The 14,941-nt window shown below is 37.0% G+C and overlaps 4 protein-coding genes across 5 annotated transcripts; 2 read left to right on the top strand and 2 right to left on the bottom strand.

The window, feature by feature from the left end:
• Positions 1-973: 973 nt before the first annotated feature.
• Positions 974-3,564, bottom strand: AT5G24000 (keratin-associated protein (DUF819)). Its single transcript, NM_122305.4, has 6 exons — positions 3,213-3,564; positions 2,917-3,143; positions 2,624-2,734; positions 2,236-2,394; positions 1,663-1,904; positions 974-1,492 (listed from the first exon to the last, which is right to left on the bottom strand). Exons 1-6 carry the CDS (start codon positions 3,479-3,481, stop codon positions 1,169-1,171), a joined length of 1,332 nt encoding a protein of 443 aa, NP_197788.1. The 5' UTR covers positions 3,482-3,564; the 3' UTR covers positions 974-1,168.
• A 978-nt stretch (positions 3,565-4,542) lies between these two features.
• AT5G24010 (Protein kinase superfamily protein) lies at positions 4,543-7,418 on the top strand. The gene has a single exon (NM_122306.3). It carries the CDS (start codon positions 4,699-4,701, stop codon positions 7,171-7,173), a length of 2,475 nt encoding a protein of 824 aa, NP_197789.1. The 5' UTR covers positions 4,543-4,698; the 3' UTR covers positions 7,174-7,418.
• A 35-nt stretch (positions 7,419-7,453) lies between these two features.
• On the top strand, positions 7,454-8,876 carry MIND (septum site-determining protein (MIND)). The gene has a single exon (NM_122307.3). The coding sequence runs from the start codon at positions 7,520-7,522 to the stop codon at positions 8,498-8,500; it is 981 nt and encodes a 326-aa protein (NP_197790.1). The 5' UTR covers positions 7,454-7,519; the 3' UTR covers positions 8,501-8,876.
• A 229-nt stretch (positions 8,877-9,105) lies between these two features.
• On the bottom strand, positions 9,106-13,703 carry SLAH3 (SLAC1 homologue 3). Of its 2 annotated transcripts, NM_122308.5 has the most exons (6): positions 13,417-13,703; positions 11,612-11,805; positions 10,957-11,502; positions 10,000-10,770; positions 9,879-9,910; positions 9,106-9,794 (listed from the first exon to the last, which is right to left on the bottom strand). In NM_122308.5, exons 2-6 carry the CDS (start codon positions 11,780-11,782, stop codon positions 9,407-9,409), a joined length of 1,908 nt encoding a protein of 635 aa, NP_197791.1. In that variant the 5' UTR covers positions 11,783-11,805; positions 13,417-13,703; the 3' UTR covers positions 9,106-9,406. The 2 variants fall into 2 exon arrangements, with proteins under 2 accessions (NP_197791.1, NP_001332637.1); NM_001343836.1 differs by having other exon boundaries at positions 9,106-9,910; positions 13,417-13,573.
• Positions 13,704-14,941: the final 1,238 nt, after the last annotated feature.

Consider the following 14,941-nt stretch of genomic DNA (forward strand, 5'->3'; position numbering starts at 1 on the left):
ACGTGAATTTGTACGAAACTCTTAAAAACGTACATGATAGTTTCTTAGATATGCCCCTTGGTCTAAAAGTGTCACACATATTTGCGAATAGAATACTTGTGAGTTGAGAGCAATGGTTTGATAATTATTATATATTTCTACTCTACAACAAATACTGCCAAATAGAAAAGCAAGAAATGTTATCAAATTCAAATGTATGTTACGTTTAAGTAAGAGTGAATCTCGTTGAAAAACGTTTATATGATTGTGTAAATATCTATATAGATATAAAATGGATAAAAACGAGAAGTACAAGATGGTTCCAACTTCCAATCAAATCAAAGTATCTTACTAACTATTTTAAATTTAATTAAATTATAAAATATTAGTTAGGGTTTCGTGCGTAGAGAGTTGAGATAATGAGATTTGAGAACATTCTATAAGGCATGATTCATGCATTTACAAATTGGTACTTGTTGTACTACATCTTTACTTATTCTTAGCTAATATATACTTTATCTCCGCATTAAAAAAATATCATATTACACTATCCATGTCTTTTATTGGCTAAATTGGGCTCTCCATATCAATATTATGGAAAGAGCAGGTGTGTCGAACACATACTAAAGACTTTGTTCGGACCTCAAATCTAAGTCATGCATGTGATAGGTACATTGCATATTTTGTTTTTGGAATCGAAAGTTGCAAGTAAACGCATAAATTTCCAACCATGCTAATCTAAGTTTCATAGGATAAATCAAACAAAGAAGGATGAATCTAGCACTACTTTTGGTTACAAAATATTTGGAATCAATAGAATCTTATTAATATGGTAGAGTTGACTTTTGAGATTGATATGGGAAAGTACAGTTGACTTTTAAATTACGATCTCAAGTACGGTTGACTTGTATTGAAAGAGCGGTACAATAGTACAATCAACCGTACCACTAGATGTATATTAGTATTAGTCAACTAAAAAAAAATCTACAGACAAATTTTATTTTATATTTGAACAAGTAAAGCTCGCAAACCAATGTAAAATGGTTATTGTTTATGAGATAAATGCTTGTTTTGTATGAAAACACTGATAATTTGGAAAACAAAAAGATTTAAAATTTGTTGAGAACAATTAGCAATTTACAAGAAGTCTAGCTTCAGAATCCTCCAATCATTAGAACTGTTTAGAAATCTATAATCGTTTGAGGACAAAAACTCCACATCCAATGCCTAGAAAAGTTGCTATGGAGACCCCAAAAACACCAGAGAGAATCCCGGGGACGACAAGAGAAGTCCATCCTTTTGCGGTTGCCATGGCACACGCAGTGGTTGGGCCTCCGATGTTAGCATTTGATGCAAGAAGTAATAGCTTCATGTCGATACAGAATAGTTTTCCTAGAACCAAAGTCACTGCTAGATGAACCATTACTTGAATAGCAGCAAATAAGAAGATACTTGGGGCAGTGTTGATTACATTCCATACACTCCCTGTGGCTCCTAGAATTGTGAAAAATACCTGAACAAAAAAGATTCAAAAACAAACCATGGTCTGAAGTCCTCGGGCTTAATCAGGGATGGGCTTTAACAATGAGAATAAGGGCTCAAAACGGGTCAGACATAGCCCATTTTGCCAATGACATGTCTAATTGGTTCTAAATAATGGATAAAGTGTAAAGAAAGAGATACCTGCATGAGAATGAGAGAGATGGTTTCAGCAGAAGGTGCCAGAGAGTTGAAGAAATCAGGGAAGGATGTTGCCAAGACAATGGTGATGGCTGTTACTGCAGGAAGCATAACTCCTTGTATCTTAAATAGCGTCGTCAACGTAATTGCAGCTTTGCATATCAGGAAGGAAACTGATAGTGCAATTGAAGTTGAAACCACTCTGTTCTTGTCCTCGAGCTTGTCATCCTTAGTCATGTCAGCATCTGCCAAAGATCACAAAAACTTGAATAGTAGTGTTTATATGTGGATGCAAATGCAGTTAGAAGATGAGAAACGTTATGTAATAATGTCAAAACTCAAAAGTATTGAAAACTTATTATCAAGTCTTAATTTGATAGGCACATTATATGTATTAATAATAACTATCTTTACCAACATTCACTCAAATCAATTTGACAACTAACCAAGTAGCCCTAGAGTCACCAAATCCTTAGTTGGTCCGACTATTCGCCATAAGTTCTTTAGTAATCCTCTCACATTGCAACATACTTACATACCTTATATATACAAAATGTGATCAAGATGGAAGTTTACCAGGGGAAGATGCTGAGGCGGTCTCAGGGGGTATCTTTGAGGCCAACGCAAACAAAACCATGAAGTGAAGAGCACATATGACATTATCCACAGCTACACCCGCTGCTATAACAGATGGAGATATCTGTAGAGCCTCCGATATCGCAACAAAATTAAGGGCTGCAGAACAAAAAACAAGAACCAACAATTTTATTCTCATTCCTCTTGAAGAATCCATTCCCAAGTTGTGATAAACATCTTACAAGCCAATTTAGCAAGATTTTCCTCTTTTTTCGATAAACGAAAATCAAGCAAAGCTAGAATCTTTTCGGCTAAAGAAGATAAACATTGAGTACCTCTGTCTGTAAACAAGCCAAAGAAGCAATGAAGGGGCTCCAGACAAACTTACATCCACCAATGTAACTCCCCATAAGAGCAGCTGCTATTTTCCAGTTATCCGGACCAAGCGATCTCATCGGTACCAACATAAAAGCCACCACTGTTCCAACAATCGTCGCAACTACAACAAACCAACTCACAAATTAATAAACCACTCAACACATCATCAATAACAATGTCACTTCACAATCAATCTTTTTAACTAAAACCACTCAAAGACATAAACTTTTGTTAGTCTTAAGCATGAATCCAAACTAATCCCAATCCAAAAACTTGCCTTTAAGCAAAAGACTAAATCTTTACCAGATCCAATTAAGAATGCAAGAAGCAATGATCCAGTAGATCGGATAATACGACGGAGATCAGCTCTAAACAACAACAATGGAATCGTATGCGGCAAGAGAAACTCCATGAAGAAGCCATACGACGGCGTTTCAAACGGAATTAACCTTAAATTGCTAGCGGCGAGCCCAAGTAACGTACTTGTCAACGCACCACTCACCATACTTCCAATTTTCGTCTTCTCCGACCTAATGAAGTCGGTAATTTCATCAGTATACAAAACCCTAGTTTCAACAGAGAGGATTGAGGTGATTTACCAGACACCGAAAGCTCCGGCGGCGAAGAGAGCAGCCCATTGTGACCAGTGATCGTCTGGGGAGATTAGAGGGAATCGTAGTTGTGAGTAGACCTTCACGCGCCGGCGTCGAGATGAAACAAGACGATGTGGAGTGAGTGTTACCGGCGGCGATTTGTTACGGCGTATGGTTATTGATGATGATAAGTGGTGGCGGGAAGGAGACACGTGGAGCGATGAGATTGTGGGGGACAGTGGATTTGGTGATACCACTGTGAATAGAAGAGCCATTGCACTTTTTAGATACACCAATTAATGTTTGAAGTCCCATATTATACTTTTGGAAACTTATTTTTTTTGTTTCCTTATTCGGCTAAACAAATTTATTGAGATATCAAATTGACGAGAAGCATATTAATATACCACATAATGAATATGATAAAAGTTTAAAATAAAATTTAACAATATTTTTTTTCTAAAACTTTACTCTATTTTCTATTTTTGTAATCTATTTCTTGATACGAAAAAAATAACAAATAAGAAATAAATAAAATCGATAAAGAAAGTAACATAACATAGGAAGACGAAATATATAAGAAGAAAATATAATGAATAGTATGAAAAAAGAAAAATAGTAAAAAAAAATTATGATTAGCTTCGTTTGGTGGAATTCTCTTCTTTTTAGTGTTTTCATGTATTTTATTGTCTTCTTGTTTATCAAGAAAAAGAAGTTAATCTAGACTTTGATAAAATGATGGATCATGGATGCCCATAAAAAGAGTACTTCTAATTTTTTTTCTATAACTTTTTTAAAAAGGATGCATTCACTATAACAAGGTTTGTTGTATGAATAAAATTTTACATACACTCAGAAAAAAGAAGAAAAAAAGAAGAAGAAGAGTACTTCTAATTTGGTGACAGATGCTTCCTTATATTTCCTTCTAATTATTAAATTAGTATCGTTTAGGTCTATTGGAATTAATGAGTGAAATATTAAACCTTGCCTACAATACACTAATTAATTTATTTTTTGTAATAATGTGTCGGTCCAAACCTTGTTAGTTACGCAATTAATACCATAATAATCACACCACCTACGATGAGTTAATCCGTAACACCACAAATTATATCTCAAAACTGTTTCTATCTAATTCAAAAATGAATCAAACATCCCTACTCATAGCGTACACAAATGATTAACTAAGAATTACCAAATCAGTGAAAATCAACTATATTTAATAGAAAGCAAAACTTTTTGAAAATGATTGCCACCGAATCACAAACAAAATCAGGTTTAAGCTTCCTTTGGTTTCCCATTGCTGTTGACAAACTTCGCTGCCTAATGATTTCACAAACACTTTCTCTTTCACTTACCTTTAGTGGGAAAAAAATACGAATACAGAGAAGTGACAGCAAAAACCCACTTTCTAGTTTCTCCATCTCTTCTTCTCTTTAATATCATCAAACCAAAACCTTTCTCAAACCTTCCCCAAAAAAGCTTCACTCTAATGGCGTTTCCAATAAATCTAACCCAAACCCTTCTCTTCTTCTTCTGCCCTCTTCTTCATCTCTCTTTCGCTGCTTTCACTCCAACTGATAATTATCTCATCAATTCCGGTTCTAACACCAATACATCTTTCTTCACAACCCGTTCTTTTCTCAGCGACTCTTCAGAACCTGGCTCGAGTTTTCTCTCCACCGATCGATCCATCTCGATTTCTGACACGAACCCATCTCCAGATTCACCCGTTTTGTACAACACAGCTCGTGTTTTCCCCGTCGGAGGATCATACAAATTCCAAGTCACTACCAAAGGCACTCACTTTATCCGTCTCCATTTCGCGCCTTTTAAAGCTTCGAGATTTAACTTAAGGTCTGCTAAATTTCGAGTTTTGATTAATGGGTTCTCTGTGATTAACAGTTTCAGTACTAGCTCCGTCGTTGTTAAAGAATTCATACTCAAAATCGATGACCCTGTTTTAGAGATTTCGTTTTTGCCCTTTAAAGCTTCTGGATTTGGGTTTGTTAATGCGGTTGAAGTGTTTTCAGCACCTAAGGATTATATAATGGATCAAGGAACGAAGCTTGTGATTCCTAACTCTGCTCAAATCTTTAGTAACTTGTCATCTCAAGTTCTTGAGACTGTTCATAGAATCAACGTTGGTGGTTCGAAATTGACGCCGTTTAATGATACGTTGTGGAGGACTTGGGTTGTTGATGACAACTATCTTCTCTTGAGAGCTGCTGCTAGACGTGCTTGGACTACTCATTCTCCGAATTATCAAAACGGTGGTGCCACGAGAGAGATTGCTCCGGATAATGTTTATATGACTGCTCAGGAGATGGATCGAGATAATCAGGAGTTGCAGGCAAGGTTTAACATTAGTTGGGGGTTTCAGGTTGATGAGAAACGAGTTCTTCATTTGGTTCGTTTGCATTTCTGCGATATCGTTAGTTCGTCGCTTAATCAGCTCTATTTCAATGTCTTTATCAATGAGTATCTTGCGTTTAAGGATGTTGATCTCTCCACGCTTACTTTCCATGTGCTTGCGTCTCCGTTGTACATTGATTTTGTTGCGGAGTCTGATCGTTCTGGAATGTTGAGGATTAGTGTTGGACCGTCTGATCTTAGTAATCCGGCGAGAGTTAATGCTCTATTGAATGGAGTTGAGATCATGAGGATTTTGAGCCCTGTGAGTTCTGAAGTGGTATCTGGAAAGAGGAATGTTGTCTGGATCGTGGTTGGCTCGGTTTTGGGAGGTTTTGTGTTCTTGTCGCTGTTCTTCTTGAGCGTTTTGTGCTTGTGCAGGCGCAAGAACAACAAGACGAGGAGTTCAGAGAGCACGGGATGGACACCTTTGAGGAGGTTTAGAGGCAGTTCCAATAGTAGAACAACTGAAAGAACTGTTAGTTCTAGTGGCTACCATACTCTGAGAATCTCGTTCGCGGAGTTACAATCCGGAACCAATAACTTTGATAGAAGTTTAGTTATCGGAGTTGGCGGATTCGGGATGGTTTTTAGAGGGTCTCTTAAAGACAACACCAAAGTAGCTGTGAAGAGAGGCTCTCCTGGTTCAAGACAGGGCTTACCAGAGTTTCTCTCTGAGATAACCATTCTCTCTAAGATCCGTCATCGCCATCTAGTTTCACTTGTTGGGTATTGCGAAGAACAGTCTGAGATGATTCTTGTTTATGAGTACATGGATAAAGGACCACTCAAAAGTCACTTATACGGATCCACCAACCCGCCTTTATCTTGGAAACAACGGCTTGAGGTCTGCATTGGTGCAGCCAGAGGACTTCATTACCTTCACACCGGTTCTTCGCAAGGAATCATCCACCGGGATATCAAATCCACCAATATCTTACTAGATAACAACTATGTAGCCAAAGTTGCAGACTTTGGACTCTCAAGATCCGGTCCTTGTATTGATGAGACACATGTGAGCACCGGTGTAAAAGGAAGCTTTGGATATCTTGATCCTGAATACTTCAGAAGACAACAGCTCACGGATAAGTCCGATGTTTATTCATTTGGTGTTGTTCTTTTTGAAGTTCTTTGCGCTAGACCCGCTGTTGATCCGTTGCTTGTTAGGGAGCAAGTAAATTTAGCAGAATGGGCAATAGAGTGGCAAAGGAAAGGGATGCTTGATCAGATCGTTGATCCGAATATCGCAGATGAAATCAAACCGTGCTCGTTGAAGAAATTCGCTGAAACCGCAGAGAAATGCTGTGCGGATTACGGTGTAGATAGACCGACAATTGGCGATGTTCTATGGAACTTAGAACATGTGCTTCAGCTTCAAGAATCCGGACCATTGAACATTCCTGAAGAAGATTATGGAGATGTTACCGACCCGAGAACGGCTCGGCAAGGTCTGTCTAATGGCTCGAACATAGAGAGAGACTATGGAGATGGAACTTCAGGCATAATCAGTAGCACCCAAGTGTTCTCTCAGCTAATGACCAACGCTGGGAGATAAATTAAAGTCATTGCTATATAGAGCAAGTATTTATCATAGTCATAGAGTACAATACCTAAACCGGGAAACCAAAGCGGTGTACCGGTATCTCAGATTCGGTTCGTGTTTGGTATAATTTTGTTTGGTTTCTGTAACTTGTAGAGCTATGATTGTTCATTTGATATGGATGAATCATAAACCGTTAAAACCAGTACATTATTTGGTTAAATATTAAACCGGTTAAGAGTGGAGAAATTAAAAACCGGAATCTCAAAAGTTCTTGATAAACCGTAAACCCTGTGAAGCCACAACGCTCAGAAACATTTCTGTCTCTGTGGAGACAGCTGAAGAAGCAGCAGCACTATCAATGGCGTCTCTGAGATTGTTCTCAACGAATCATCAATCTCTTCTCCTTCCATCATCTCTCTCACAAAAGACTCTAATATCTTCACCAAGATTCGTCAATAACCCTAGCAGACGGAGTCCAATACGATCCGTTCTTCAATTTAATCGCAAACCGGAACTCGCCGGAGAAACGCCGCGTATCGTCGTTATCACCTCCGGAAAAGGCGGTGTTGGAAAGACGACAACCACCGCAAATGTCGGTCTCTCTCTCGCTCGTTACGGTTTCTCAGTTGTCGCCATTGACGCCGACCTTGGTCTCCGTAACCTCGATCTCCTCCTAGGGTTAGAGAATCGAGTCAATTACACTTGCGTCGAGGTTATAAACGGAGATTGTCGTCTCGATCAAGCTCTGGTACGTGATAAGCGTTGGTCGAATTTCGAATTGCTATGTATATCTAAACCTAGATCGAAACTTCCGATGGGATTTGGTGGTAAAGCATTGGAATGGCTTGTGGATGCGTTGAAAACTAGACCGGAAGGTTCACCGGATTTCATCATCATCGATTGTCCTGCAGGAATCGATGCCGGATTCATAACCGCCATTACTCCGGCGAATGAAGCAGTTCTGGTAACAACTCCGGATATAACAGCGTTAAGGGATGCTGATAGGGTTACGGGTTTGTTAGAATGCGATGGAATCAGAGATATAAAGATGATTGTGAACAGAGTGAGAACTGATATGATTAAAGGAGAGGATATGATGTCAGTGTTAGATGTGCAGGAGATGTTGGGATTGTCATTGCTTGGTGTAATTCCTGAAGATTCTGAGGTTATTCGAAGCACGAATCGAGGGTTTCCGCTTGTTCTGAATAAGCCTCCTACGCTTGCGGGATTGGCGTTTGAGCAGGCGGCTTGGAGACTCGTTGAGCAAGATAGTATGAAGGCTGTTATGGTGGAGGAAGAACCTAAGAAACGTGGCTTCTTCTCTTTCTTTGGCGGCTAAATGGCAAACGGATCGAACCGAACCGAACGGTACTGAACTGAACTGAAACTTCTTCCTCGGGTATGTATGCATTGAAATCTTTTGTACAGGAGCTAGAGATTTTTGAAGATTTTGTCTCTTTTGCTTTGAGAATTTAGATTTGTTCCTAGGACAATGTGGAATTCTACTGCTAGTTTGTTGCTGAGTTCAAGCTCTGATTCTTATGCCTTTTGTTCTTGAGGTTCTTGATTTCTGTTTCTGTAATCTGTTTATGTTAAAATTGAGAGTTTCCAATATATCTCAAGTTCTTATGTCAAATCGTTATGATGAGAACTTCAATAGCTTAGCTGATCTTATCAGAACTTTTCGCGAGTATGAATTCGGTAGCTACTGGTTTGGTGATGATTTTGCTGGCCCTTTTGTACTATGTAGGCTTGAGTACTAGTGCTGTCTAGCTTGGTATTATGCCATTTGATTCTCTACCTTCTTGATTTATCGATATGGCGGTGTCGATTAAGTTCCCGAAATAGAAATGATTATGTGATACTGAAGCTCTTAGAGGGCTTAGCTGATAGTAGAACCAACATGATCGCGTATCATAATTCTGATGCTATTTATACAGTGATAACCCCTCAAAACTTTTTATTTATTGGAACAAAACAAGTATACATGCTCTTTGAAGTATTATGATAACTGCTAACAGTTCTGGTTTAAGAGATACTGGGTCGTTTGGATTGGTTCACCATTGTAGACAACCCCTCCCGTTTACTTAATACTGCTTTAAACACATGATCATTAGAACCACAGCAACAATTACGTTACTAGGTTCCTCACTTGTGTCAGAGACACTGACAACAAACCAAAACCAAAACTTCGGATACGACTCTGTATTAGGGGTTATGAAAACTTTTTTCGTGATTCTCCAATTTATGATGAATCACTCTCTTGAGTTTTGCCGTTGCAAGCTTCTACATCATTACTCTGACTGCTGTCGGAGTCTGTGAATTTCAAGTAGTTCTCGATGTTCTCTGAGCTTACGTTTCTCAGTTGGTCAAGCCACCGGTGTTGGCTATTCTGTTTGGGTCTCGGACGGTTGCTGATGGCTATGGCGAGGTCATTGGGAAAAAGATCTCGGAGGACAAAGGCGTGGATAATGGTGGTCACGAGCAGTGCGAACACGACTAACGTTGCAATGGCACATAGGACCACACACATGATTTGAGTCATAGTGCTCTTAACCACTGTTGCGTACCTGATGGTAGCAATTGCAGCTCCGGTCATCGGAAAGGTGTACGCCCACCAGGACAGCGAAAATCTATGAGAAAAAAAAGTGTGAGAAAGTTGAGCTAGCGAATAACTAAAAATCAAACAGTAATAAAAGTAATTTTCTTAATCTTACTTGATTCCCCTGAAGAAATTGATCCGAACAGCCTATAAATCAAAGAAAGGGAAAATTTGTATTAGTAAATACTTTTCTGAAGAAGGAATATATATACAGCTAAGTTATATGTAAAACGTACCAATGAGAAATAGAGGAAAATGGCGATAAAGTAACAAACTTTGGAGCCATAATCGAAGGAGCCAGTGACCTTAGCCCAAGCCATGGAAGCAACACTTGGAGCCGCAACGAAGAGGAAGAAGACAGGATGAAGATCTTTAGGCAAAGTCTCGTTGGTCGGTAGCCTTTGGTAGAGAGTCACGAACAGAACCAAGTAATGAGCCATCCCAACAGCATAGAAGAATATAGGGCCTTCTCTAAGCCCCATGGACGCACCAAGCAAGGCCCCAACAAAGTTCCCAACGACCGAGAGATGGTTGGTCGGGTTGGCGACCCGGGAGAGCCGTCGTTGACCACCGGACATCCACTGACCGTAGATCTTAAGCTCAAGACAGATGAATGGAAACATGAGGAGGTACCAAAGGAAATGCGGCAAATCTGTAATTATGGAAGGTGGGACACCGAGGGCAAGGAAGAGTAAAGAAATGAAAGGAGCAAAGAAGAAGTTGATTCTGATTGGATGGTAGTATTCGCGGCGTACGGCTTCGAAGAAAAGGATGATCTTGAGGAGGTAGATGGTGGCGATAGTGAGGATCAAAGCCACTGAAATGAACCATAGACCCTGGTTGATCCAGAGGGGTACGTGGAGGAACTTGGTTGGCTCTGCAGTGGCTAGGGTTTTCCACATTATGGCTTGGCTGCTCACTCCTAGGCACATACCGAAGGTGGAAATGGGGTAACGGAGAAGAAACGGCCACTTTTTATCATTTGGTAGAACGATCTCTTCTTGAGGCTGCGACGTAGGAAAAACAAAAGAGAGTTATAATTGAAACATGTCACTCGTTAATAAAAGAGAGTTATAAAACGTGTCACTTCTGACTTCTAGTAATGATATATTTTCGCAAAAAGGTCATTAAAACAATTTACCACATGAATGCAATTCAAATGTAAAAGATACAAAAAAAACGTAGGTACGTACCCGTAGGGTCTCTAATTCAGGACCTTCTAAGGCGTCATAGTAACGGTCCACAGGCATGGCTTCATTGGTATTCAAATTTTGGTTATTCCGGTTTGGTGCCTCCGGTTCAACAGAAGCTGGTTTTCTTGTGAATTGTCTCTCAAGTTTCCCCGACCAAGTCTTGAACGAGTTGTACCTGTTGTCTTTAAGCTTGTTCGCAGCCTGATTTTGATTTTGATGATGACCACTCTGATGTTGTCGATGAAGATGATGATGATGATTATCATGGCTTTGACGACGATCATCATCACCATTACCGCTTTCTATGTAGAGAGATGAGACTTTGGTCATCGGCTGAGAGAGAAACTTGACGGATTTGCCAGTCGACCCACTGTTCTTGTGGTTTTCGGAAGACAAAGATGTTGTCGGGTCGGAGATCATGAGAACATTTGGTGAAGTTGGCATTGAAATTGATGGTTTTCTTTGATGAGTCCATGGTGTTGTCTCATTGTAGTTATGATGATGAGCTTCCATTGTGTCTATTGATCTTGATGTTTCTTGACCATTCTGTACATATAAATATATGTAACATAATTGTCTCGGAATTAGTTATATAATAAGTTTATAACCTAATTTTTGCGAGTGTGGAAAGTGATAAATAAAATATGTAACATACCAAAGTAGTCGTGGAGGCATGCGATGGATGAAAACGACTGATTGAGTGAGGAAAAGGATGACCATTCTCTTTGTAATTGTCAAAGCCAACCATTTCTTCTGTTGTGGCTTTTCTCAGTAAAGTTGGAAGCTCTTCTTCTACTTGTATCACATAGTTTGGTTTCTCCTCCATTTTTTTCTTCTTTTTAATTTCCTCTGTAACATCCAAATTGTTTACGTATTAATTGACACCTATAAAATTGAATTTTCTTTTTAATCTATAGTTAATTAATATTCTAACTTGACTTGTATCATTGATTCATCATTAACACAAAAGATTGATGAGTATAGCCCTTGAAGTCAATATATAATTTTTTTAGATTGTTGAAAGCATATGCGAAGGAAAACAAAATATATATTATTCACAGTAAAAGGACTTCTAGCGAGTTCTTGATTCATTAGAATTTTACCTATTCCCTTCGCAATTGCTCTATAACATGGTTTGGAAAATGAATTTGGGATTTATATTTTCTAAAATCATAAACTAATAAAATCTAGTGGTTTAATTAGGCCGATAATTAAATAAATCTGACCTAAATTCTCCACATTTAAACATCATACCTAATATACATTTTGCAAAGTCTAGTGGTGTTGCCACTAAGCTGGTTTCCCAGCTGTATAGAATTAGACTATACTTAGTCACTTACCCTATATTTATTGGAAAATGATGCATGTTATCGGCTAGAAAGAAAAAAGAAGGCCACTATTGTTTGTTTATCCAAAACAATTGCACTTAAAACCTATAAATACTAGTGTGCATTTGGGCGCCTTTGAGAATTCTCCTCAAATCAAACAACAATCATAAATAGAAAAACAAGAAAGCACAAAGAATAGAATAAATACAGTTTTCTCTATTTTTTTCGTTTTCGAATTTTAAGCTTTCCTTTTGGTTTCTGACTTTGAGTGGAGTAAATTCTTTGAATATTTGTTTAAGAGAAACTATAATTTTAGAAAACCAACAAAACTGTAATTTTAGAACTGCATTAATAAACCCTTTATTGCGATGTTCCACGTCAATGATCAAAGCTAAACCAATCTAAAACATCGCTGTTTCAAAAAGTCGTAGGTAAAATCAAGACTCCCATAATTAGGAAATTAAATATATAAAAAGCTAACTAAATTGGTTTTAATTAACGAAACAAAAACTCCTATTAACAACAGAAATAAAATTATATATATATATATATATTTCTTTTTCCTTTCTTTTTGGCTGTACAAGAAAAAAACTTTAGAAGAAAAAAACAAAATAGCAAAAGATCTTAAATGGATGGTGTGGTGCTATGTGCCCATCAACTCATCGGGTCCACTTCAAAGTTATGGCTCGACCGGCCAACAACGCTTATGAATATTTACGCGTTTAAACGCTATTGTTCATGTTCCATCGCTTGTGAAAACCGGTTTGAACATATAAAAATCACATACATGTACTAGTATTAGTAAACCAGGAATCTTTGTAAATTTTACATCACATTGGTTCACAGCTAAATTGGCATTTGGGGTTTAGTAAGGTAATTTTTGGTTTCTGGAATCAATTTGGGTTTAAGAAAGAAAGAACGAGGAGAAAAAAAAAAGAAAAGAAAAATCAATTAATAAATTTATTAGTTCGTAATAAGAACCCTAAGGTCATATAAAAGAAAATCAAGAATCGCATGTAGCCTATGCATGTTCTCAAGAAAGGATTCACAAAAATGTTGTTTGTGATGTAATGAACTTTGTTAACTACGAATCCAAAAACAAAAAAATGGAGAAATGGAATAAAACACTAACCTGACGATTTTGAAATTTTGCAGCCGTAGAAATCAGAAATGGTGTTTAAAATCTACAGATCTTCTCTTATTCTTGTAGAGATAAGAATTGTGTTTTGGTAGGGAAAGAAGCGAAGACGAATTAGGAGAAAATAGAAAAAAAGCGAGTTGGTTTGGGCGAAAACAAAACACGTCTTTGTACTATAAATAAGTGTTCACGTAAGTACAGTTACGGAAACATGATAGTGTATGTATTTGTTAAATGTATAGCTGTAATTCAAAGCTTTCAACGTGGCCGTCTTCTTGTTGATCAACTAGTCATGGTTCACGTCATTGACAATCTCAAGTAATTTTTTGTTCTTTTTATTATTTTTTGTCACAATTATTTAGTTTTTTTAAGCATTGGTCAATAGGTGGTGGACCACATTATACGAAACGGCCAAAAAACAAGGAAATTTTTAAAATATATTTATGAAAATGAAGTTAATATGGTATTTAACAAAGGGAAAAAACCCAAAAAAGATCTCAATTAATTTTTATTTGGACGTTTAATACCCAATTATTTTTTGTTGGAAGATAAATACACGAAATAATAAAATCGTACAATTTAATACACAAATAATTAATTGTTGTTATTTTCATACTCACGATCTCACAACAAAAATAAAATTGCAATTTATCCTTACCATCTCAATTAACTATTTTTTTTTTGATAATATGATATTAATTTTATAATTTTGAATAAAAATTAATTTTATTAATATTTTAGTTTATGATAATATGATATTAATTTTTATTGTGAGATCGTGAGTATGAAAATAACAACAATTACTTGTTTGTGTATTAAATTGCACGGTTTTATTACTTCGTGTATTTACTTTCCAACCAAAAACAATTGGGTATTAAACGTCCAAATAAAAATTAGTTGAAGTTTTTTTTGGGTTTTTTAACATTTAACAAATGCATAAAATATTATTTTGCAAAAGAAAAATAAATAAATAACTTTGAGTCTTGGTTTGTTTGATAATTTTTCTAATTTTTTTTCTTTGTTAAATATAATTACATAAATGATAAGCTTTTAAATCTTTTCATAATAAATATAACGTTTTTTTTTATCATATAAATGATGAGCTTTTTTGTTATTTATTCGTTTTTTGTTAATGTTTTAGAAATATAGTCAAGTTTTACTGGAAGGAAGAACAATACAATATGTTTGTTTGGGAGTAAATTCAGCTACGAAGTATATTTACCAATTACAATGCGACAAATAGATTTTAGATCCGCATGCACTTTTTTATAAACAGTTCTCCATATCCGTGTCTATCAGACATCTCCAAAAATTACTTAAGTGCAAAAAAGATAATTTGCATCATGCCACATAGAAAAAAGTTGACAATGGAGATGGACATAGCATGCAAAGTTAGTCATTATTGCAGCAATTTAACCAGCATGGATGCTTTAGATGGCGTATTATTGGGAGGCTACTTGAACTGAACCTACAGAAATAATTCCTACATAAGACTGATATCGCAAAGCAATGTACTTTA

The sequence above is a fragment of the Arabidopsis thaliana genome, chromosome 5 (assembly GCF_000001735.4).
Source record: "Arabidopsis thaliana chromosome 5, partial sequence".
Classification (NCBI taxonomy): domain Eukaryota; kingdom Viridiplantae; phylum Streptophyta; class Magnoliopsida; order Brassicales; family Brassicaceae; genus Arabidopsis; species Arabidopsis thaliana.